This window comes from Meleagris gallopavo, chromosome 13 (genome assembly GCF_905368555.1).
Source record: "Meleagris gallopavo chromosome 13, MGAL_WU_HG_1.1, whole genome shotgun sequence".
NCBI classification, from domain to species: Eukaryota; Metazoa; Chordata; class Aves; order Galliformes; family Phasianidae; genus Meleagris; species Meleagris gallopavo.
The window spans coordinates 15,010,084-15,035,082 of record NC_139416.1 but is presented as its reverse complement, the minus strand read 5'-3'; the positions used below and the strand labels follow the sequence as shown (position 1 = coordinate 15,035,082).

Below are 24,999 nucleotides of genomic sequence, written 5' to 3'. Positions count from 1 at the left end.
GGTACGTAGACCAGCAAGGACAACTCTGCCTCACTGTTTCAGTAATAACATCTCTCTAAAAGATACAACAGAAAAAAGCAAACGTGTCTCTTATGAAAGAGTTCAAACTCACACACAGCCAACAAATCATGAAAAGAAATATAGCACTCCTCTCACCAGGAAAGACCCTTTCTATCAAAATCCAGCATCTAACTTTCTGAAAGTTGAGACCAATCATTCCTTTTTTGCTGCTATGCAAACCAACGTGGTTATGCTTAGCAAATACACTGGAGCTCATACCTGGCACTGAGAGCATAATGAACTTACGTTGTTGTTACTTCCTTTGTGAATCAGAAAATAGCACTAGAACAATGTATTCTCTCTACATGATGGTGCCTTCAGGCTTTTCCAATCTTGAGCTAAAGGGATTCCCAGTACCCATTTAAAAGACTCTAAACATAGCAGCTAGGACATTCTGTATTGAGCAACTGAACACCAGATATTTTATCTGGATGGCATCTGCAGTTTTACTACGGTAGCCTATTTTGCTTCGTGCTCTTCCTCACATCTTCTTCAGTATTTCAGCCTCAGTGAGTTTGCTCAAAATGTGTTTCACAACAGCCACTTTCACAAGCAAACAGGTTAAGATTAATGTGAATTTCAACAATGAAATCCATATGCACCTGCAAGACCTGTCTGGGCTACCATGTAATATTTGTGAACCTTCTGTTCATTCTGGTGTGCCAACCACGTGTAACTGGTCACTTCCTCTGCTGGTGCCCCAGCAACAGTGATGGAGAAGGCAACGCTATGCAATGAGACTAGAACATCTTTGCTACCCATCCAACATCCAAGCTAAAGAACTTCCTTCAATCCACCTCCTGCAGCGTCAGTCATAGCACCTGCCAACCCTCACCAGCCAGGCAATGCAAAAGCCCCACATCTTTGTGTCTGTGTGACCACTGCCAGAGGATCATTGCCTCAGAGATGGAGCTGGTTGCTGTCAGCCTACAAAAAATGAGCTGTTTTGTTCAGCCCAGTCCCTACTGGATGTAGGTAACAGACTTTATCAAGCAGGTCCCAACTCTGCCTGTGTGGTCACTGTGGAAGAGGGACAATGTGAGAGAAGCCTGTGTTCTTTCTGTGCCCTGTGGTTAAAAGCAGAACCCTGCTGTGTCACATCACCCAGCTGTGAGCAATATCCCTTACCAGGAAGGGATGACTGGTAATATTGATCTGTTTCAGGATCATATAGAGAAGGAAAGATGGTTTCATCCGCACAGCAAATCACTGTGTACTTCTGTGACACGACATATATATCAGTAACAGCAGTGCTTCCTAATAATAACACAGTTTAGCTGTACAATGGCAGAAAGCACCAACTCCTTCATGGCTGGGCACAACCTGCAGCAGGGCATGACTGAATGAAGCAGCCAGCTCTCAGAACCACTGATAAATGCTGGCTGTAAGGACCTTCAGAAGCCATTTAGCCAAAGCTCCCTGCTCACAGCAGGGTTACCTGACATCTTTTGTTAAAAAGTCCTTCCCTCAAAACACAGTTCTAACTGGAAGTCTGAACTGGAGGAAAACAAAAGCTACAGCAGATCACAAAGAGAAGTAAATGCCACTTCAGAAACTTATCTCAGTGACTGACCCCAGCTAAAACGGTATCTTAAGCAGCAGCTAAATACAATTCACACCTACTGGCAGCAACACGCTGCCTTGTCACTTTGCAGAAAGACCCAAGGAGATGTGATAGCATCAGGCAGTGAAGTTCTAGATTTGATTACTGGGAAAATCTCCTGGAAATTGCCAGTGACTGAAATTAAATTATAGTGATGGGGAAGCAATTTCCACCTCTCTGATAAATTGTTGAGATTCTGTATTTTGTTACGCTGAGGTTGCCATTTGATTCACTTATTTCTATGCTTAAATAAACACAACTTACAGAAGAGATAAAAGTTGAGGAGGGTATTACTATAAACCAAATGAACAGGGGGTTAACTGCAGTGGCGCATACACATAACTGTACTTGCAAAAAACCAAGCACTTGCTCACATACCACCAGAAATTGCGACATTCTGTATATGGCAGCATTAGCCCCTAAGGAAACAACTAAGCCTAAGGGTTTTACAGGGCACATCTGGAAATGTTTTTTTGAGTATTTAAAGTACATATACAGATACAAACATAGCACTCTACAGTCCAGTAAGAAGACCATTTTGAGAGAGGATTAACCCCACACATGTTGTTAAACACATTCCTGTTTCATACAAGGAAACTATCAGGAAACATGAAAAGAGGAACAACAAGTCACATGAAAACTGATAGTCCCTGTGGGTTTGATCCACCCAAAATTCATTGACATTGATAGAAGTGCTTTCATATTTCCCCTACTTCTCTAGGACAGAGGCTTAAGCAATAAGAGAAGTGTTATCAACCAACACGGATTTGTCCCCAGATCTGGATAGAAAGTTACTCACCACAATAATGCTCTCATGGTCTTGAGTGGTTAAGTTGTTGTTCTGAAGGATTTAAACAGAAGAAATGAGTGAGCAAACAGTACTGAGCTGTTACACCAGCATACACTGTACTCAGCTACCATCAGGCATCAGAAGAAACGCTCAAGGTTGCAATTATTTATTTTAGAATTAAATTAATCTTATTAAAATCATTCTCTTAAGGAAGGTCTTACACCACCTGGTACAAGAGACTGTACACGCTTCCACTTCTTCCTAAGCACTATCAGATTCAAGGCTCCCCAGCCATGAAAGCTGAGCAAACACCAGGATGCCAGAGCAGGATTCAATTAAATGGACAACTAAAGCTAGTGATAAACTTCTTAAAGCTGCTTTCTGCCACAAGGCTGTACATTTCTAAGAAAATTAGTGAAAGAATTGTAGCATATCATTTTTGGTAGTAAAATAACTGCTACAGTTTTCCTGAAGTTCCTTCTTCTAAAATGGACCTGGTACAAGCCAATAAACCTACTGGAAGTCATTGGTTTTGACTAATGCAGTGGTTTTGGCTCTCTCAGCAGCATGATCCATTCAGAGGTCACACAGTTTTAAGCTATTAAGATCTTAGCTGACTGCAAAAACACCAGCTAGCAACTTTTATGGTTATCACAAATCTTTGCGCATCAGAACTGGGATACCAAAAACCTGCCTGGCATTATACTTCCTATCCATGAAAAGTTAATTATCTGAAACAGATGTAAATGTCTCTGAAGAAGGAGGATACTTTTCTTTGAGATAACTAGTAATAACAGAAAGTTGCATGATGAATTTATTAGCAAATACATATTGTTGGCCTTCTACAAGGATGATCAGTCATGCAAACAAAGCCAGTGGAATAGAAGTCAAGGGGAGTTTCTCCACTGACTTGAAATAAGGCTTGAATCAGATCCATAACAAATTTACCATGAATAACCAAACCAAACCCCATAGCCTCCAGAGAAAACACATTGTTTCTGGAAATAAACCTAACATGGATCAAATTCTCTCCAACAAGTACAAATTCCACTCAAATCATGAGCAGAAGAATTTTGAAAGACCAAGTTAAAATAAAACCCACGCATGAACTTTTTAACTATTTGTCCATCATCTAAAGGTGACAGTGTCTTGGAGGAGCATGGTCATACCTCTGAGAGCAGTTTTGAGACGATCTCCAGTGGTGCTTGGTGAATAGAATCATCCTGGAGCGGAGACGTCAGCGCCATATCCACCAGTGTCCTGATCTCCTTCAGCACCACCTCCCAGCGGCTGGGGTTGCTGAGCACCTTCTTGTATTTGTATATCTTCTTCTGCAAGGAAAAGGAAAGGCTCGTGTTAACGGCATCTTGCTGATTTAGATGTATATTTACACTCAACCTTCAAGTGGATTGCTTTGTATTTTGAGTTTTGCCTTTCCTGTTTGCTAAAAGGCTGTACTTAAACACATTTAAATGGAAAATAAAACCAATGGTTTCCTTTGATTTTGAAACAAGTTTTTAAACTCCACAGCATTTCTTTCCACCATTTTCTCCTGAGAATACCTTACTTCTCAGCCTAACCACAAGCACTTGCTACTGCACTGGCTCCAAAGTTCTAGGACCTTTTAAGGGAGTTAGTCACAGGGGTGAGGAGGTCAAAATATCATTTCAGAGATGTTTTATTCTGTGTTGCTCATTGATGAATTTGCATTCAGAACAAATAAAAATGAACTTCATCGCAGCAGCATTTCAGCACTTCCATGCTCAGGCTGCCCAACAACATCATTCCTCACTCCTTGCTGGCTGCTTTGTGCTCAAGGCAGCTCCACCAGCTCCTCGGCAGCCACACTGCCACACGACTGCACTGCAGGCTGCTGGCTCTTATAAATAGTGCTGCCCAGAGGAAGTCCACCCACCCAAATCCCCAGAGGTGACTTAATGAAATTCTAGAAGATCAAGGAAGCAATGTCTGGAGTCCAAACACCACTCCTGATGACAGCACGAAGCACATGGAGCAGGGCTTGCCAAGGCACAGGCCTCGAGGCCTGCAGGACTGCATTGGCTGCCTAAGCCCCGGGTCACAAAAACTGCCCATTTCATGCAGCTTGAAGATTTGGCTGAGCTTGAATCATCAATGTGATAAAGCAGACTTTGCAAAGGGTTGACCTGCTTTGTTCGGTTTTGGTTTGGGGCTTTGCTACATGCATTTTCCCTTCTCCTCGCTGCCAGGCCCATCCCAGCAGGCTGCTCACTCCTTCCCCAGCACAGCAGCAGCTCTAAGAACGCTCAACACAAAGCACAGCCACCTCTGTGCCCTATCTGAAACACAAGAAAAGAGAACAATGCAGAAAAACAAATTTCGGATGCTCTGGGTTTTTCTGCACTGTTGGAGGGGGTAGAAGAGGCTGGCATTGGGCTGACACGTAAAGGCTGATAAAGCAATCCAATTATCTTTTTAATTGAATTCAGGCAAGAACAAAAGCATGCTGGTAGCAGTTCACACTTCCAGTGCATTTTAAGCCACTGACAAAGCAGAGGAACAGCAAAACATGCTGTGGACGCTACAGAATGTGTTTTGGATTTCAGAACAGAGCAAAAAACTTTGTACTTCCAAGCTCCTTGGGGCAGGGAGAATGCACTGATGGCTTTAAGCTGCCAGCACTGCTTCCATATCGCCTCAAATTCTTGGAGTCTTTAGGAAACCTGAATCACAGAGAGCTCCATTTTGCTTATCCACAGTGTCTCTTTTTAGGGTCTTTTTGTTGGACCTACTCCAGCACAAAAGAAAGCCAAGTATCCAAGGCAAGGGAGGCTTCCTTTCCTTTTTAGAGACAGCCATGAAAAATTAAAGCTCTACTGATGCTGACGCACATAAGAGAGAAAACAGAAGGAGCTGTGCTCCCTGCTGCGCCGGGGAGACCTACAAAAGCAGACAGCCAGTCACAGGCAACACTCAGGGAAAACCACCTTTGTGTGCACACCAGCAAAAACTACCACACACTTCACCGCCTCTGCTTCCAGATCTCAGCACATCAGAGTGCATCACCAAGCCACAGCCTTGAGGGGACATTGCAGGATTTTTGAGTGATGGTGGGAAAGCAGCTGGAAATTAATAAATAAATAGGGATGTTGTCCTGAAGAAGGTTGAACTCTGCTGTCCTGAACCTTTGCCCATGGTTACGCCACTGTTTTTCTCAGCAGAACGCTTTTCACCGTTGAGTGCGCTGCTGAAAGCCTCAATTAAAGCTTGAACCCTATCAGTCAGATACAGAAGCAATTTGCTTTGTATCAGCGTGCACTTGGCCAACACCGAGCCATCTGCTCTATTCTACCTGCGCTGATTCCGGAGTGAGGAGAAACAATTGCTCATGAGCTTAAAAACAAAGCTGCTGGGCAAAGACCTGTAGTGGAGAACAGGCATGCGGACATGCGCGGGGAGCTTCTTTCCCTGAACACAGTGTGAAAGATGCCTTCACTTGCTCACACGGCATTCATCACAAGATTAATGTGTACAAGAAAAATCCTGGGCTGGGAATCCAGCTTCACACGGATTTTGCTAAAAGCAGCAGCTCCTGAGACCACTTATGTGAGTAAAAATAACACATGCCAGCTTGGAATTTGACCCTTCTAGCTACTGACCAGCCAGAACCACACAGCTAACATCATTTCAAAAACCTTGCTAAGCTGACTCTTAAAACAAAACCACTGAATTTAATAAGTATCCAGAAGAAGAAGCAGTATAGGGAATAAGTGACACTGACAGGGCATCCTTCATTCTCAAATCACTCTAATTAATTAAGTCTTGCAGAAACCCAAGGATCTAACTCTAAATCCTCTTTTGGAGGAGGAGGAATTGAAGCCCACATGAGAAAAATTACTTTTCCAATGTTATTAAGCAAGCATGTGACAAAAATCTGTAGGCAGTGGTTTTTGTGATCAGTGTTCAAAAGCTTTTGAACATTGCTATGAACAGAAAGCTCAGTAGAGTCTATGGCACAGGAAACTTTCAGCTTTTTTAAATGACATCTTCATATGCTATTCTATCCCATAATGGCCTCATCTATAGCCCCTGCTCATTCACCACGTTCCCGGACAGGGATGATAATACTGGTATTGTTGAGCACTAAGAAATATGAACTCTAATGCACAAAAATGTAAGGCATGGCACAGCTGCCTTTCTTGACCTCAAGAAGACCTTTCATGTAAAGAATACCTTAAAGCAGCCAGCACGCTTGAGCCAAAAAGGACAACATGAAGTCGGCCTTCCTGATGACCAAACCTCATCCCTGCTTTGCCACATTCTGTATTTTTGAGATCCAGTCTTCCTGTCAGCTAATACATGACATTAGAAAAAATAACTAACCCTAATCCTTAATAGCCAGTTAAATTTTAGTTCTCTGTTCTTCAGTCCTTTTCCACACAACGGCACCCAACTAATCACTTATTTTATGGCCAAGCAGGAGCTATGGCAGGGACGTACATGGCTCTGAGGGCCACGTGTGCCAACAATTGTTTATTTCTTGCTGGGCAACGAGGGCAGTTCCAGCAGAAGGGAAAAGGTCATCCTCCTGCACGGAGGTCCCTTGGCACAGCGAGGGGTGGCAGAGCCAAGCTGGTACTATAGCTTTATTTGGATGGAGCTTATGTGAAATGCAGGTGTCTCTTGCTGCACACAAGTGTACAGAGGAACAAAAAGCACAAAGAACTGGAACTGTTTTCTCCTCTGCTGCAGAACACTTTGTTAAAATGCTGTATAAGAAATGGGAAAATTTGCTGGCAATGTTCAACACTCATTTTGGCTTCACCTACAAAAGCCAGGAGCTATACCAAGTATTCTTGAGCACCACCTGCTGGCATCTTGGCTATTAACCCAATACCTTGAGGATAACAAGGATGGCGTCCCCAGAACTCAGCTAAATCCACATTCTGAACAACATAAGAATAATCTGTTGCTAATTTGTGCTTCCCCATTATCCAGGGATAAACTTAAATCAGCAGGTAGATCTACCAATATGAAGAAAAGCAACTTACTTGACTAAGTCCACAAAAAGTTCTATTTGAGGTAAAGGGCTGAGGCTATTTACATAAAGCCTCACAAATCAGGGAGCTCGGACTGCTCATATTGCAGCAAACTCCTGACCTTCTGAAGGTTTTGCACAGCAACACTTATACACTGCTTCCTACCGTAGCTGAAATTTCATAAGCTGGACACTTCCTGATCTTCAGTGAAGATCTACATAATTCTTCAATTTCTGCCAATCCACATTAAAAATTCTTGAAGAAATTGACATTATTTATGGCACTGAGATTGGCACCCATGAATCTAGACCCCAAATAAATACATCAAGTGGCAGTCTCTGCCCTGAGCAGCTCATGGTCTAGATGATTAAAGGTAGGAAGGAGAAGCAGTGCAAGTACACTGAGATGATTTCCTTGTGATTTCCAGAGTGAGACCGAAGTCTTCTGGCTCCCCGCTAATCACTAACTCACATCTAAATAAAAGCACCACCAGCAAGCACCAGGCAGCAGGGAGCAAGCTGAAAGCTGATATCCCCTTGCTGCGTTTCCCAATTGCAGCATCTCCCCGGAAACCTCTTTTCAGCCTATCTTCATTAACCTCTTATTTTTTGTTTCCTATTTCTTCCCCCTCTCCTCCCTCCCCACTGGTGTCTACCACCTCGCTCCAGACCTCAGCTAACCCAGGCAAGAAACCCAGGATACCCAAATCAGCACTGCTTCAAAGCTACCGGAGTTCAACGGGTTCAGCAAGTGGTGACGTGGGTTGAGTTGTTACTAATACACAAACTGGAACAACTGAATGGGCACTTGCCACAGGCACAGAGCTTGTCCTTTGCTCAGATACCACCGGGACAATACACTGCAGGAGTAAAAGAATGCTGAAGTAAACAGAATTTTAAAAGGATGAAACACACATCCCATTTCAGCTTGGGGGAAAGGAAGAAAAGGACCGAGGGGCTCACAGGGCAGCTCTTCACTGCAACTGATGTCCATGTGCTGAAGAACTTGCTCCCAAAGTGTATTATGTTTGCATTACATACACACCCACTTCCTTTGATCTGAATCGTCCTCTGCTTGATCATGCTTCCGGGCTTGTGCTCTCTGATGCCTTCAAGACCACTGCAAAGATACCCTTCATCAACAAGGAGGGATGAAAGGATGAGAAGGAAAGGATAGCCTACCAAAGGGTCTCAAATTTAGAGACCCCACTGAAAACAAATTTGCATGTGAATATAGCTTACGTGCTTCCAAAAACCGAAGGCAACTCAAAAACTGTGGCTTCCTTCTAGCCCCACATGGGGAAGGAAGAGCATGCCAGTGGTGAGCTTCCCACAAGCAAGCACTTGGGCTTTGCTTTCATTGGTCTCTTGCCTTTCTCTCAAATCCCTGCCTGAAGCCAAAGATGCAGGAGCACAGCTGGCAGATCCTAAAGCAAGTCCTGTAGCTGTGTATTTGAGATGCTGTTCCCCAGCTAGAAAACGCAAAAGTCCAACTGCAGTTCCAGCTGCACTTTGCATGGACTAATGCGGTTACTCTCGTAACCAGACCTGTCCACATGGGAGACACTTTTGGCAGGACCCACTTTGATGCATTCCCCGAAACCCTCCATCCCTGCTTCCATTTCCTTTTGGCAAACACTTCCATTCTTCAGGCCCCTGTTCCAGCATCAGCTTTACACTTCAGGTTGGCAAAACATCAGCTTTCATCCTGCACACAGCAACTGCTGTTCTGTATTTCTCATACTGGAGCCAAGCTAGGGTTTGTTTTTAATGTTGCTTTGGCTATGCAGAATTTCACTATGACTGCAGATAGGTTTCTAGCAGAAGCACAAGCTGCTCTTCCCTTGCAAAAAAACATTAGTAGAGACAGTGCTGTGATCTTGGATTGCGAACCCCATGCAACGTCTCCCCAAAAGAATAAATGTTTTAAAATATGAGGTTTGTAGTGGTCGTTCTTTTGTTTTTAAGCTTAAGTTGCCTGGTATCTTTCCTCCTAATCTTGGGCAGGATGAAAAACTTCATTATAACTGACCACCACCGTTGTCCCTCATGTACTGGAAAGCTCTGCTCTGCTGCAGGCTGATGGGGTCCACAAACCCCTCCTGAGCTGCTTTAAAATCCTATGGAGAAAGAGTGAGAAAATTCCCCAGGCAGAAGTTGCAGGAGTCGCACAGTTAGGGCAGGAGCCGGACACCTGCTTCATCTGCAGCTCTCTGACAGCCTCTGACTCATCACCAGGGGAAAGGTTCAGTTGCACTGAGGCACAGCTATCTCCTCCTTTGCAGGACCCCTCTGCTCCCTGCTGCAGCGTTTTTGGCCCTTTTTTTTCCAGAGCAGCCACTGCTTGGCTTGTTTCTGTCTGGGCATCGGGATTGCTGTGGGCACAACCCACAGCTTGCAGAGGGGGGTAAGTCTGACATGCTTCTGCAGCACACTCCGTAGTCAGCAAAATCACATTCCATTAAAAAAAAAAAAAAGAAGAAGAAGAAGAAGAAAAAAAGAATAAAATAAGCTATCGGATGAAAAGCAGGATTATGTGTGTACCATATACACTTTCCCAAACCTGCACTGGACTAACTGCAATGCAGTGCGTGTGGAAAACAAATAGCATCAACTACAGCAGGCACTGCCTGACTGTGGAGTTTAGCGTGAATCAAAGGAAGCAGAAGTCACAAAGCACTGTGACATTAAGACTGCTACACAGGTGCAGCACTTGCTGTGCACAGACCTAACTCAACCAGCTGTGTTATAGAACGCCCCTGACACCAAACAGAACTGCTCCAGGTTTCTAATAACTATTTGTGCACTTTATATTCCACTCATGATGGCTGTGTCTGTGGAGCCTGGTCCTTGACATCCACCAGCACTCAGGCTGCGGTGGGAATAAATGACTTTGCCACTGCAGAGTAGAGATAGTGCGTAGGAAAAAAACGAATATGCACAATCTTATCATTGCACTTTGGCCAGATCTGCCAGAAAAAAAGCTGTGCACAAGGCCACCGTGGAGAACAGCCAGGAACATACCTGCTGTGCAGAACCACCCCACTGACCAGCACCCTTCCCATCCCATGCAGCACAAGCACCATTTGTCACCAGGAAAGCACGGCACCGCCTTACTGCATGGCTGCAGAGTTTATGCAAGTCCTTTCGGGCACAAAGGGACCCTGATCAGGAGAATTTGCCACCTGAGAAACCACCTCAAATTAGGATTAAACAGCTGCTAATGCTACATGTGGTAGGAACTGTTAACAAAAGATAATCTCTGGAAGAGAATCCATTCCAGTTCTGTCTTCTGGGAGATGCCAGTCAGCTTTGGTAGCACCACAGAGCGTACAGAGAAATTATTTCTTCCCAGATATGCAAACCAGATTAAAAAGCCATTTCATCCCCTTTCATTTTCTGCTGCTAGCAGTGGGCATCCTCACCTTTTCCTGCCCTCCTCCCCGCTCACCAGTCAGCAAAGCCTTCCAAATGGACGCTTACCCACCTTTTTCACTCTCTCCTCCTTGGCAAATGCATTATTTTGCTGAGTTTCTAGCACTCCTGCACCATAAATGGCTTTGAGATTGGCTTCTCTCTCATGTGCACCTGCATCATCAATGTCGTCAGCAAGAGAGATGTGCACGGCTTGAGGAGCGTGTTTGTGTCAGAGAGCTGCTGCAGAGCCTTAGGGAGAGCATGGATACTGGATACTGATTTGATGCTTGCAAGCATCTTAAAAGGACCTTGAAAAAAACAGGGTATTTCTGGCTTCAGATCCCTAGGCTTCAGAGCTCTGAATTTCCCACTTTCTCACAGGGAAATACCAGGTTTCAGAGCAGCACCTGCATCTGAGACATTTTTATATCCACATTTTCCACATTTTTACATCCCATCCCACTGCACCAGATCAGCACAAATCCCCAAATCTACTGCAGTCCTTTAGCCTACTAAAGTGCCACCAGATCTGCAATTTGCATTCTTAATTCTACTTTGTACGAACACTGTGTGATGTGCAAGACGGAACCAAGACCAGTAGTGTGCATTTAGCCTGTGTGACCCTAAGGCCAGCGTCCTCACAGGGGACTCCAGACTGTGAGGTGCCACCACTTCAGAGCGGGGCTGATCCAAACAAGCCATACAGCCACCCGCTGCCCTTAGTGCCACAGCCTAATAATGGAAGCTTCCATCTCAAATACTACAGTAAAGAGTCACATGCATATGCAATGGATACACAAATAAGACAGGAAAGAGAAATCTAAAACAACACCTAGATCTCCTTTGCTGCTTCGGGCTCCTTTAACTCTTCTCCAGATACCCATGAAGTAATTGGCAAGAGTCCTCAAAGCATCAATAATGCAGAACTGGGTCCCAATACAGCAGCTTAACAAGGCACTTAGTGCATGCCAGCTCCCAGAGTCAGGCTTTCACACCCAGTGCATCGTGTGAGCAGGATAATTACACTCCTGGGAAAGACTGCCAGTGCTGTGTTTGTAAGAGACCTGCTGAACACCCGATTTTTAGCTTTGCTCTACAGCTAGGAAACTGAGTGAGGGTTTAATGTTGGTGCAGCGCTGCATTATGGCTTCTCTAGAGGAGAAGCTGTGATTCGGTGAAACTAGTGGTCACCCTGACCTGGAAATCTTGAATTGCAAAGAATTAGCTGTATGGGCAGCCCTGCAATAATGCTGAAGAGTGACTCGTCAGGACAGAAATGAGAATCCCCTCGGCTGGTAGTTCAGCATTCCTGAGAAGCAACATACTACTGCAATTGTATTTACTCCTCTTCAGAGCTGAGACCTAAGTACACAATAACAACCTGGCCTGTTTATTCAGCTGTTTTTGACACCCTTCTATCTTCAGACCTAGTATTAGTTTGAATAGGATAGCATCCAAGTCTAGAGGTGAAAATTTAGAGCCGGTCCTGACTTTGCTAAAGCAAGACAGAAAATAACTATCTAGTTTCTACTTGAATTTCACTACTAGCTGATGAACTGCCCTGAGCTCTCCCTCCCCAAAAAAACAGCCTGGTGTTCGAGAAAAGGGTAGATGTTGCACTGAGGGATCACACTGAGGGACCACTGATGGTTAGTGGGCATGGTGGGGATGGGTTGATGGTTGGGCTAGGTGATCTTACTGGTCTTTTCCAACCTTGATGGTTCTATAATTCTTACATCCCAAAGTGAGAGTGGTGCTCTTCAGCTGCTGACAGCACCTCTAGCAAAGCAAGACCTCAGCAATGAGAAACCATACTAAGATTTTTCGAGTGACACCTGATAACACACGGCCTGAGACTGGCCAAACCTGCACAGGAAAGTGAGGGAGCCAGCAGGCTTCATGCACCATGTAATGCCTTCAGCCAAAAGCAGTGGGGGAGAGCACCTAACAGCACATCCCAACCATGACGTAAACAAAAGGTGTACGTATGATAGCACTTCATGCCGCCTTTCCACAGGAAGCATAAAACCACCAGCACACACCTGCTTTTATCTCTCTAATGCCCTGAGGCTTTCAGAGGCACAACTGAATTCCACAGCTTGGGTTCCCACCAATTTGTCATTGAATCATATACAGACACATGTATATGTGGGGTGGGGGAACATTTATCAGCCTAATTGAATAAGAATGATTTATTGTTTCACCTCCAAATAACAGAAAATGTGAAATTTTGTGCCCTACTAAAATACCTCAGGTTTTTGGCTAAAGCAAGCAAAGTTATGATCAAGAAGAAGGAGTTGTGTGTGCTGTGCAACCCACCACAGAGAGGGTCTATAGTGCAGCAGCCACTGCTCCGAAGTGTGCTGATGAATAATATTTTCAGTATGAAGTACAGCACAGAGCTACTGAGTTGTTGCAGTGTATCAAGGCTTCCTCTCTCAGATCGTAAATCAGGTGATTAAATACAAATGACAGATGTGGGCATTTTTAGCTGTAACTGATGTGATTTTTTTCCTGATCTCATAGTTTTAAGGCATGATTTACTGAGATTTAAGGCTATAAATTTCTTTAATGTCATAATTTAAATTCTATATAAGCCCCACTCCTGTATCAGCACTATTTTTAATCATTACCATGGTGACAAAACCGTAAAGGTGCTTCTACACAAGGAAAGCTTCACCACACTTTCAAGAACACTTTCTCTTAATTTTCTGTAGGTTTAAAGCACAGAAAAATACCCCCTCTGAACTTTCCCTGTTAGATACAGACACTGATACTCACACATAGCTGAGTAAATCACCTACTGTATAAAAATATTCTGTGTTAATGGATAGGGAATTCGTAACCTGCACACAGTAAAAAGCAGAGAGGGTATCGTTATTCAGGTCAAGTATGATTTTACATGACAAGCAATCCCTTTGCAATTAATAGGGCCGCTTGTGCATTGAAGTATCTATTTCCTGAAGACACAGATCAAACAATACCTAAGGGAACCAGAGAAATATTAAATCAAAATTAAAGTTTTTGAATGAGGGCCAACAATTCTTGTTTTAGCATTCGATGCAAAATGTTTGCAAATCCCAGATGACAGCATTGTTCCAGTTCCTAATTCATGGGAATCAAAACATGGAGTCTGTGCAGAGAAGTCATTTTAAAACAAAAAGATTGTACTTGCTGATGGCACAATGGGCTGGACGAACAAAGGCAGCTTTGGGAGGAAGTTGTTCCCCTCCACTCAGCACTTGAGACCACATATGGACCTCATGTTCTGCTTTGGGCTTCACAGCTGGGTATGCCCTGAGCAACCTCGCACAAGTCCAGAGCACAGCCTGCAATGGGTGGGACGGAAGGGGATGTGGGTGATGAGAGGACCAAGTGATGTTCAGTGGTTCCTTCCAGCCTAAACTATTCTGCAGTTGGTGTATTTTCACCGTCCTGCTAACAGATAGGTAAAATCCCTGACAAAGCAGCATGAGAGGAGAACTGAGGACTGGTTAATAGCATCACTTGGAAACAAAAGACATAGGGAAGCCTTTCTAGAAGATCCAGGTCACAGGCACACAGAGCTCCCAGCTTGAGTCATACTTCAGCCCCAGCTCTAGGCTCTGTGTCTTGTGTCAGCTTGGGACATTCCCCCAAGGCCTCCAACTGACGTGTTTCATTGCTGCATCACTCAGCTAACTAGGAAACACCACCAACCCACATCTCATAGTGCAGGCAGTGTTCAGAGTTTACTATCCAGCATGCTAAAAAGAAACCTTCAGGTGCATTTCCAACAAATGTAAATCTAGACTTGTGCTGCCTACCAGAAGACCAGACCCAACATGAGAAGACTCGGAGATTGTCATTTTGAACTCAAGTGCAGTGTGGAACTAAAATAGTAAGGTGGGTCTTTCCATGATCAGTACTTGAAGCACCCTGTAGTAGGACTCAGTGGATTCTTCAGGGGACAGCACCTCTGTGTGCTACACATTATACAAGCACAGAGAAACAGACCTTACCCCAAAGCCAGCAAAATATAAATGGCCAACAGATTAGATGGATACTGTCTGGGAAAATGCCAGGGTACATACTTGGGTATCTGTGTGCGTCACAAAATTACAACAGCACCCATCAAAGCCAAGCTTGGCCATAGTCATCCCCTACAGCAATGGCTGGTTGCCACCATACCTAAGCCTAGATCCAGAATGGGCAGTGAACTGCATGTGTTACTCTCTGTTGTATATCCACAGAAAATGCTGTTATCTTTATCGATACACTGTTATGACTAATCAGCTTCCAAGTACCAAAGATTACTTATCATGGTTTCAAACCAACCTCCCTGGTTGAAAGGAACACTTCTGACACAATGGATAATGATTTTTTTATGTTTGAGGATCTGGACAGTTGCTAACCTATTCTGTTTATTCTCTGGAGGACAAAGACAGTTTGGCTTAGCTATGACCCAAAGGAAATCGGTACTTCTAAAAATAGGCTGAGGTGGCCAAAAAGGCTCTAGGCGTTGTTGATATTCAGATTAAAAAAGGAATTATGCATAGCTCTTAGTGGGAGGGTTTGAAATGAAAAACCCAAAGAGAAAATGAGCCAATGAGGAACAGACTGCCCTGACATCAAGATTCTCTTCAAGGATCGTAGCATTCAAAGAGAGTCACACCTAAAAAGCTGTGTAAGCATCCTGACAGCTAGTTAGCTGGATGACACATAAAACCTCTTGGAACTGGATCTAAAACATGGATAATTACGTGTTTGGTTTTCTTTTAGTTCTGTTTATCTGAAGCATCTCTTTTATTATTCACTAGGCTGCAGAAAGAAATTGTTCTTCATTTTTATTTCAATATTTGGTTCTGGAACAAAAATGATTTCCAGGGTGCAAGCTGGCAAATTGAATTCCCACAGCATCCCACCAATCCTTAAAACTGCCACAAGAAAGCTCTCACTGACTTTGGCACCTTCTTACAAGACCAAGGGATACCCAGAAAATGTCTGAACATAAGAAGCTTCCCCTAATCTGTAACAATACAGCTATTCACTGGACCCAGCCATTTTCCTGGTAGCTCAGACAATGTGCAAACCACAACCAACTCCAAAGGCTTGACACATAGGAAAAGGAGGCGGAAAGATATTGACAGAACGCCAGTCTGCTCCCACAGCTGTAACACAAGTATTCCTGTTGTGAGATCAGAGGGGTATGCTTGAGGCTAGTGCTCACTGCTGGGAACTCTGCATATGGGTTTGCCAGCTATGAAGTGGGTTCCTCCAGCCTTGTTTACGCGGGGCACAGGGAGCGATGTTGGGCTCAGTCGGACCCACTAGATTCTTTCACCCCAGGAATACAAACAACAGCAAGCTCATCTCTGCTGAGTATTTGTTTTCCTCCAAGTAACTACGCTACAGTTATCTGTACCATTTTGCATTTGTGTTCTACATCCCCACAGAAATGCTTTGACCTATTATTTGCAAGACCACTGGACAAATATATCATTCATCAGCACAACCGCCCAATTATAATACAGCTGCGGCGATCTCTGTGCCAGCTGGTGCTTTGTGTAAATAGACTCATTCCAGCAGAATAGGCTTTGTAGTTTTGTGCGGGTTCCCTCACTACCTGCTTAATCATCAAAACATGCAAATTTCATGGGCACCTGGCTCTTACAGCCACAGCCTAAAGCAGCAAGCTTCTCAAGGGCAACTAATGCAACCGCGCTGCTCTGGTCTCTCCTTAGGCACAACATTTGTCGTGCCTCTTAGTTCTGCTGTGCTTTTACTTAAAGCTGCCCAGTGTCCTCCAAAGTACAGAGGAGAACGTTGTCAGGTGTTCCTTCTCGCTGCTAAGCTACAAAACCCATCAAAACTACCTCCGCGTTAGCAAAGAGGAATTTGTTAGTGTAAAGTACCTGAGCAGTGACTAAACCCTGTCCTTGTTCTTATGGGAAAAAGCTACTTGCTATTCTTGGTAAAGGGAAGGTCTTTCAAATCAAGATAATGTTTCACTTGTTTTTCAAAAGTGAACTTACTGGGGGTGGGGAGGGAAGCAAGGAAGCAAAAATAAAATCTACTTTGCAACAAGTCAAATCACTCAGAGTTTCCCAAAATTAGAGGCTTGGTCAGAAGCATTGGAAAGTTTAAGAAATACTCTTTTAAAAACAACTCCCACAGAGCAACGCTCCCTCTCCATAACCAAGAGGCATGTGAGCAAACCAGGTCGCTGCCCAGACATTTTCTTCATCATTACATTGATGGAACTGGGGGGTGGGCAGGGGGTGAGCAGGCTGCATCTTTACGCTCTTCATGTTTTTCAGAGCTGCACTTCCAAGCCTGATTTTTGCCTTGGTATAAAGGGGAAGCATGTGCTGGCATCACATCAATGCCTCGCACGTCCTGCTTGGTGACCATGTAGAATAAGAAATTCTGCCTTTTTCTGATCATCTCTGCCTGTTGAAAGAGGAGGGAATTAATGGAGATACTTTCTGCACGCTTTAAGCTTCATTGCCTTCTTGTTATCCTCAGGAGTTGCAAAGAAAGCAAGACCAGAACAGCATTGTGTTAATGATGCTGTCAAGAAGCCAGAATACAGTGCCACACTGCCTTCTGCTATCAGCACCACTGTCCCGTGCTCATTTCTGCAACTGGGGAAACAGGTTACAGAATTTGCCAGTGGTCTGGAAAAGGAGTTGTCGACACCTGGCTCTTGCTGATAAGATCCTGGACCTGCTCAGAACACAATTCTGACAGACACTGATGGCTATGCAAAGCACAAAACACTGCACTTTTGTCCCCCAAGTATTTTCCAACAGCAGGAGTATTAGAAACACCCACAGCAAAACCAATTTGGTGGGAGGGACTTCCTTCTATTTTCACATGTGGTTGCTGTCAGCAGGCTGAAATTTTGATAAACTGCACAGCTAACCTGGCTGACTTCACTGAAACCCTGAAAGGAGAAGCCTGAGCTGCAGAGCTGCACTTTGGCACCGCACTGCAGGATGGTGGACAGCCGTGCTCAGCATCTGGCCACAGCTGATTTACAGCTGCATCTCACATCCATACAGATTCCATCCAAAGGTCAGCAGCTTCAGCTTGTGATGAGGAATGTTCTGCTTTGAGACACAACGCTGTCACTGTGACCCACTGCCCCTGCTCAGAGCAAGCAGCTCATTGTTCTGGTACATTGCAAAAAAGGGCTGAGACCTCTGCAATGGAAACTGCCTTGAGAACTAAATGATTCCAAAGTGTGGACACAGACTTCTGCATAACAGACTGATGTTACTTACAACAAGTAACTCTAAGAGATGTTCTTTCTCCAAAATTTCTCACAACAAACAAACAAAAAAAATATATAAACCCAAGTATACCAAGAGCCTTGAACATATGCCAGGCTGCAGTCATTCCATAATGTGTTACAATTCACACTGCAAATCCAAAACCACCCTGCTTCTCTATGAATTTACTCACTGTCTATAAGATCACATCTTGATAACATCAAGCCGTGTAACAAACGGATATGTCCACTTCATCCAAGAAACTCACAGACATTCTGATTTAGGGTTTCTGGATGAAAAGAGACACTCATGGCTCTTGCAACCAAGGAAGGAGTAATGTTAAAACGTATTCTTAAAGATACACAAGGAAAACTGTGAAGTGCAGAACTTACCTTCCACTGCAAAGAATGGAACCACTGATCCCTCAGGTAACTGTTTGCAGCCTGCAATAAAAAAAGTTACAAATAGAATAATTAGTTTCTATCAGTGTTTCAGACCACTGAGCCAAAGCTAAGCAAGTCACCCATGTATGCCCTAAAAGCAGCAAGGTTACACTCATTGTGTTCTTCTGAACTCTATGACCTTGGCCAATTCCAACCCCAGCCTAATTGGAGTGAGGGAAACTCTGCTCAGAGCTCCAGTTTTATATTATAACTAATTTATTTTTATAGAAAGCAATGACATGAAGACCTTGCTGCAAATATAAAACACTGAACCAAAACCATATGAAACATTAACCTCCTTGAAATGGTGTCCAGACCAAAGACTGTGAAAAAACCTCACTGATTTCAATCAGGTTTTGAACAGCTCTTTAATATCTGCAGGACATTCGCTTTCTCCATTAATCACTGCGAACAGAGGAAAAAGACAGGCTGACATTTTACTGGGGACGTACTGTTTTTTTCCATTCACAGCCTCCCTCCTTGTGCTGCTCCCCAGCTGGCCACAACGTGCTTCCATCACACCTCAGCTCTTTCAGTGATATTAGAACAGAGAGAAAAGCACAGCACAGGCAGACATGCACACACACGCATGGGCTGCTCGCAGCAACTGCACAAATGTTGCAATAATTGCTCCCAGGGATCACCCATTTTAAGCAGAGCTGCCAGAAATTCCCAGTGTTCATAGCCAACGAAGGAACAGTTCAGCACTCCCAAAGGTCAAAAGGCTCGGTATCAAAAAATATAAAAGCATCCACAGTGACGTAAATACGCATGCCTTAACAAGGTGACATAAGTTTGAAATATTTGAGTGGGTAGAGATGCCCTTTGGCTTTTCCAGCTCTATCTTGTCCCTGCCAGTGGGCAAGTTTTACTTGCAAATCAAAATGCTTTACACAATCAGTGAGAATTAAAGAACAGCCCGTCTGTCTGTATTAAAAGGGTATGGTTTCTTCGCCAGAGAAAAACCACATGTTTCCAGCAATTTAAAGCATCCTTCAACGATGTTACTCTCCAACACCTTTTTAGATAAGTATTCACTGCAGAATGGATTTCACTTCCTGACAAAGTTCACTGATAACGTCAAGAATACTAGAAGGAAAAACGTTGCGTGGTTACCAAACCTGTGTTTAATCCCAAGGTCAGATACTGATCTCACGGTGACACAAATTTGGACCGATTTCTCAGGACTAAATGCAGTAATGCTCTTTTTACATCTGTATTACACGCTATTTATTTTTATATATGGATGACAATGGATTGCGCCCCAGTAGATCTCTAGGCACTACAGCGGAATTAATCTATCATGGTCTGGGCTGATCACAGCATTTATCAAACACACAGAATTTCCACCTTGTGCAGAATGTCAACACTTCAGAACACAAATTTGCTACCACTCTTATATATTCAAGATAGATCTTTTACCTAAATATGGTATAGGGTTGAACTTCATTTAATACAGCTCTTACTCTATTTTAATATAATAAAAAGGTCCAAAATAATTTGACGCAATAGGACATGAAGATCATTTTTGGATATAATTACAAAGGCACAAAGTAAATACACTCAGGCACTTTCTTTCTCCAACACACGCTCTCATTCTCTCTCTCAAAAAAAGTCTTTCTTGGAGGAGAATAAAAACTCCAGCTGTGTTTTCTGGACAAACATCCCTGTCAAAGTGAGTGCTCATGACGATGCTAATTCGAGTTTCGTATATCGTTACCCATGGGAAAAACCTGTCAGCCTGCAGGGAGAAGAGGAGGAACAGAAGTGGCCACAGCTGAAGTACAGACTGTCAGCTGGAACTATCGTCACTGCCAGTAAAACTCTCAAGAACTGCAACAGCTGGTATTTGTAGTGCTCTGTCCGGAACTACAAGTCCATTAACAACTTTGTCAGGATATATATACGTATTTTTAAGCACAGTAACCCAAGTGAGGCCAGAAGCCCACAAGCTATTGGGCAAGTGACTTCCAGTGACTTGCTCCTGCCACCAGACTAAGCCACCCTCCTCTAGGAAGCCAGAAATGTTCTGTTCTGAAAGAAATTCTTGGTTTTTTGGCCCATGTGAAGCTAAGAAACAACCTCCCCCAAAGTGCTTCTTGGACCCCATTCCTACACCAAGCTTCCTATTCAGCAGTACTTCTCTAAATCCAGGCAAAATGCCACCCTGCCTTAATCCCTGGTCTGACCATTACATGCCTTGAGCCAACAGTCACTTGAGTCTAAAGAAAGAGCAAATGCTAGAGCCCTAGAATGGGAACTGCTGAGAACTGGTAGTTACCCTCCTACTTTTGGGATGTCAATATCTGCAGATTATAGGAATGCTATAAATAAATAGAATTTGTAGATATGTATAGATAGATTTTGCAACCAACTGGAGCCTTAAATTGGATGACAGAAACTGTTACAGAGAACAACAGCATCAGTCAGAGACATTGGTGGAATGCAAATACAGAGCAAACAAAGGAAACACAATGTGGAAGACCACAAAACAAACTGGAAAAGAGTTGAAACTTGAAAGCAGTGGCCTTCAAATAGCATTTAGAAAGGAAAATTAGGAAAGTAACAATGCATCATCTACAGGTAGACTCCACGCTGGCTATTGGAAAGTGATCAAGGAAGTCTGCATCTGGATACGTGTTACAACACAAACAGCTCTCAAACTAGAACCTGCCAGAGTTCGAGCATCTTTTCAAGATCACTTCCAAGGAAAACAAAGAAGACAAAGAGAACACAAAAAAAAACAAACCTTTAGGGAATTCCCTCTTCTATTAGCGATCAGGAGTCAACAGTAAGAGGAACCTAGAACACCAGTGGTTCCTTCAGTAGCTCTTTCCACAGTGTTCAGCACAGATAGGCTCCTTTAACTTCAGCAGTATTATCTGGACGGAGCAGCCTGGCAGCAGCTCCCCCTGTGAGCACTAATCCTGCTGCACAGCCTTCCGCCTGGCCAGCCACAAAACCACAGCTGGCTGCAGGGAGTACCTGACCTCAGCAGGGCTCAGCCAACAACACGAACCAGCACAGCATCCTGCATTCCTCCCTCTTTTCCAGGTTTGCACCAACAAAGGGAGCATTCAGAAATACTTCTTTCTTACTGGAAGAATCTTGGGTGCTCACAGGCCACCACGGCACACACACGCTCACTCAGGGGTCCTGGTTACTGTACTTTTCTGAGGTTGAAGGCAGTGAGCTCCAAACCATACAATGTACTTCATTCCTATCTACATAAAATGACACTTTGGATCCCATGTGTGGTTTAGAGCCCAGTTCTGCTCCAAATTTTGATCTCAAATTCAATGGCTTTAGCAGGCTGGTGGGTGCCCCATGGTTTGGAGCTGTCTGCATAGTTAAGGCCTTCCATTGTTCTCACATAGGAAAGAACTTTAGAAAACAGGAAAATTAGGCAGTAAAATCTGTAGAAGATGCAAGAAGATTGAAACTACATGTAGCTCCTTTGTCTACCTATGATCCCAATGAGCAGGAAGAACAGCTGCTTGAAGAAAGCCTGCTGTAAGAGGTACTTCTGTATGGTGGGGTTTCTTGTTGCTTTTTGTTTTCAAAGATGAGTTCATCCTTGAACTGAGTCCTGAAGGGTTTTATGTTCCAATCTTTGGGGTGAAAATGCTCAGTCAGAGAGGAAAATCCACTGGGGACCAGCTGCAGAGCCAGCTCCATTCACAGCATTCATTTTAACATCTTAGAAAGGATTGCTCACAGAAGGAAGGCTGCACAGGAGATTAAATACCTGCATATACTGAGCTTTGGTAACATGAACAACGTGCACCTCTGTACAAAAGGGGAAGTATTTTTTTCTGCACCCAAACCACCTCACTTCTTAGCCAGTGAGTAAGAATGCACTTTGTCATTAAAAAGCAGTGAACTTCTAGAAAGTAGAGTTTTTTTCCTAAGAAATCCAACTCTTGTTGCATGCCAGTACTAAAGTCCCTGCAGCAACTTCCACCCAGGTGAAAGCAGACAAAGCAGGAACTTGTGCTCTGCTGAGAAACAGAGCATCTGAACCTGTGCAAAAAAGCAGCTTGAGGTACGATGGTGAGACCTACAGCCAATATAGGTATTCACAGCTCTGCTGAGACAACGTGCCTGCAGCAACCAGCAACAGCAGAAAACATCCCTTCCATCATACTACATGTGCCATGCTACCAAGCCTCTCTAACAGTAAGTCAGTACAACGGCATCATTCATTACAGGCATGTGTGTTATTCAGAATGCAAGAACAGGCTTGTCCACATAGCAGAAAGTTCCCATGTTTCTCCTTACAACAGCACCCTTCACACATAATCTATGGGATTCCGCCATCTGAAGAGATGTGGCAATAAGTAGGGTTTGAGGATCCAGATTCTGTTTTTCATTCTCCCTGGGTTTCCTCTGTATTTCTGTTTCTCTCCCCCGCTTGCTCTCTGGTCAGCAGGATGTCCTGGCTTTATGGTTTTATGTCATCACAGGATGAGCTTTTGTCATGCTTTCCTCATCACATCTAAACAGAGACGGGGGACTCCAAGGAGACTGAAACATAACATTATCAAAAATTCCTGTGAAAATATTTACCACGGGGACTCTCTGGCTAACATGCTCTGAGCTGAGCATGAGGCTGCTGTGCCCATCGGGGTTTCCTGTCCTGCCTGCCCTTCCTTCTGATCACCCCAAGACATGAATACACCACGAGCAGAGGGATGGAGGCAGCAGCCCCACGGCATTCACGACCCATCCAAAAAGAGATGACACTATGGGAGAGCACCATCACAACCAAAATACCAAAGCCTCTTTTCTGAGACTCTTCCTACATTTGCTGCTAAAAAGCTTGTAAAATTATAAGCTTCTCCCTCCCTCAGTCACTTTCAATAGGTTGCTGCAGCTATTTCACTATCAGTAGTAGCATCGCTTTCATTAGCTTTCATACAGCACCACAAAGCACATCGTGCCTTACAAACAGAAAGCAAGAAAACAGCATGAAGAGGACAGTCTATTACTGATAGTGAAGAGCTCACACTTATTTAGCTGTTGTTTCCTGGCCTAAAAAGCTTGTGTGTGACGAGCCAGCTCCAGCCCTGTCACACCTGCTATCTTCTTTGCAGAAAAGCAAACAGAAAAAACCCACGAGAGCTGACAGCTTCATGCTGGGAGAACCAGGAAGCAAAACCAGCTGACCAGAGGAAGGAGAGCATGACACACTGGTGAAGAAGTCGTCTCTGGCCATCCCTGCTTGTCCCTGCCATCCCAGCACACACAATGGATGGGTTGAGCTCCCCAGTGCTGTTACCAACCTATGGCATACATGGATGCACAGGCAAACCCAAGCAGAAAGCACACCCACCATGGTGACATTCCAACACCAGCCCAGCCCAGATGAAGCCATGTGCTGCCTGAGAACCAAATCCTCCCCTGAAACCCAGGTAGATGTGTCCCATTATCATGATCTGATTTCCCAAGAGCTGCATCACCTCCGGCGCTACTTGTCAGATCTCACGTGTTCAGGTGGGTTGGGATGGGTCAGTACTGCTTGGGGAGGACATTAGGATGATGTAAGGAAAGGTAATGGCACTCTTCCTTCTCTGACTCACTGCTGTGCAGTGATAAGCCAGAAATAGGCTTTGGTGATAGCAGATGGAGGAATGAGAGCCCCAACACGGACTCGAGTCTCTCTGGTGGCATTTCTCATGCCTACTGCAGACACACACAGAGGATGTTCCAGTGCCACACACTGACATCCTCCCACGAGAACTGCTGGGAATGAATTTCCATTCTGAGGGAATTTCCAGCTATCTGAAGTTTGCTTCTGCTTCAAACTAGTGAAACAGAAGATGAAGTTCTAGACTTCTCTGCAATCTGGAAAACTTGTGATTCATAACTATTGATGTGCTTCATTTTATGTCAAATTATATCAGTAGTATCCTGTGGTATTAACGGGTTAATAACACATAGCATGTACAAAGACATAACACAGAATTAAAATTCATCAGAAACATGAAATAAATCATGGAGTAGAAGTCAAAAGAATTCATTTAAACATTTTCTTACACATAAATCTCATTTAGATCAAGTCTTTGAGGGGAAACAAAAACAAAACCAGCAAACAGATTTCACAAGTGCACTTCAGAAGAAACGTTGGGAACACACTTTGGACCTGTCTGACTTGTTTCACCATCAGACACTTCCTGACAGCAGTGCCTGACGTTACATCAGAGTGCTGCTGCTCAGACTAGCAGGGCTGAATGTTTTTATAAAAGATCTGAAGTCCCAATTTCCCGTAAATATATTGAAACGTCTCAGAAATCTGAAAATAAGTGAAGCATGCAAGAGCTAATTTCTCAGCATCTCAATTTCTCAGCACCTCACTGAACAGTTCTTTTGGATACTCACGAGTATGTGTCACATATACCTGAGTATGTCTG

At 43.9% G+C, this 24,999-nt stretch overlaps 1 protein-coding gene across 2 annotated transcripts in view; it reads right to left on the bottom strand.

Moving 5' to 3' along the window:
- The window catches only part of CMIP (c-Maf inducing protein), a 123,219-nt gene that overhangs the window by 29,631 nt on the left and 68,589 nt on the right, over positions 1-24,999 (bottom strand). For both annotated transcript variants that reach the window (XM_085234639.1, XM_085234640.1), the window contains exons 3-5: positions 18,536-18,586; positions 3,623-3,784; positions 2,463-2,504 (exon numbers count right to left, since the gene is read on the bottom strand). In XM_085234639.1, the coding sequence (XP_085090765.1) occupies positions 2,463-2,504; positions 3,623-3,784; positions 18,536-18,586 (255 nt within the window). The remainder of the gene's footprint in view (positions 1-2,462; positions 2,505-3,622; positions 3,785-18,535; positions 18,587-24,999) is intronic.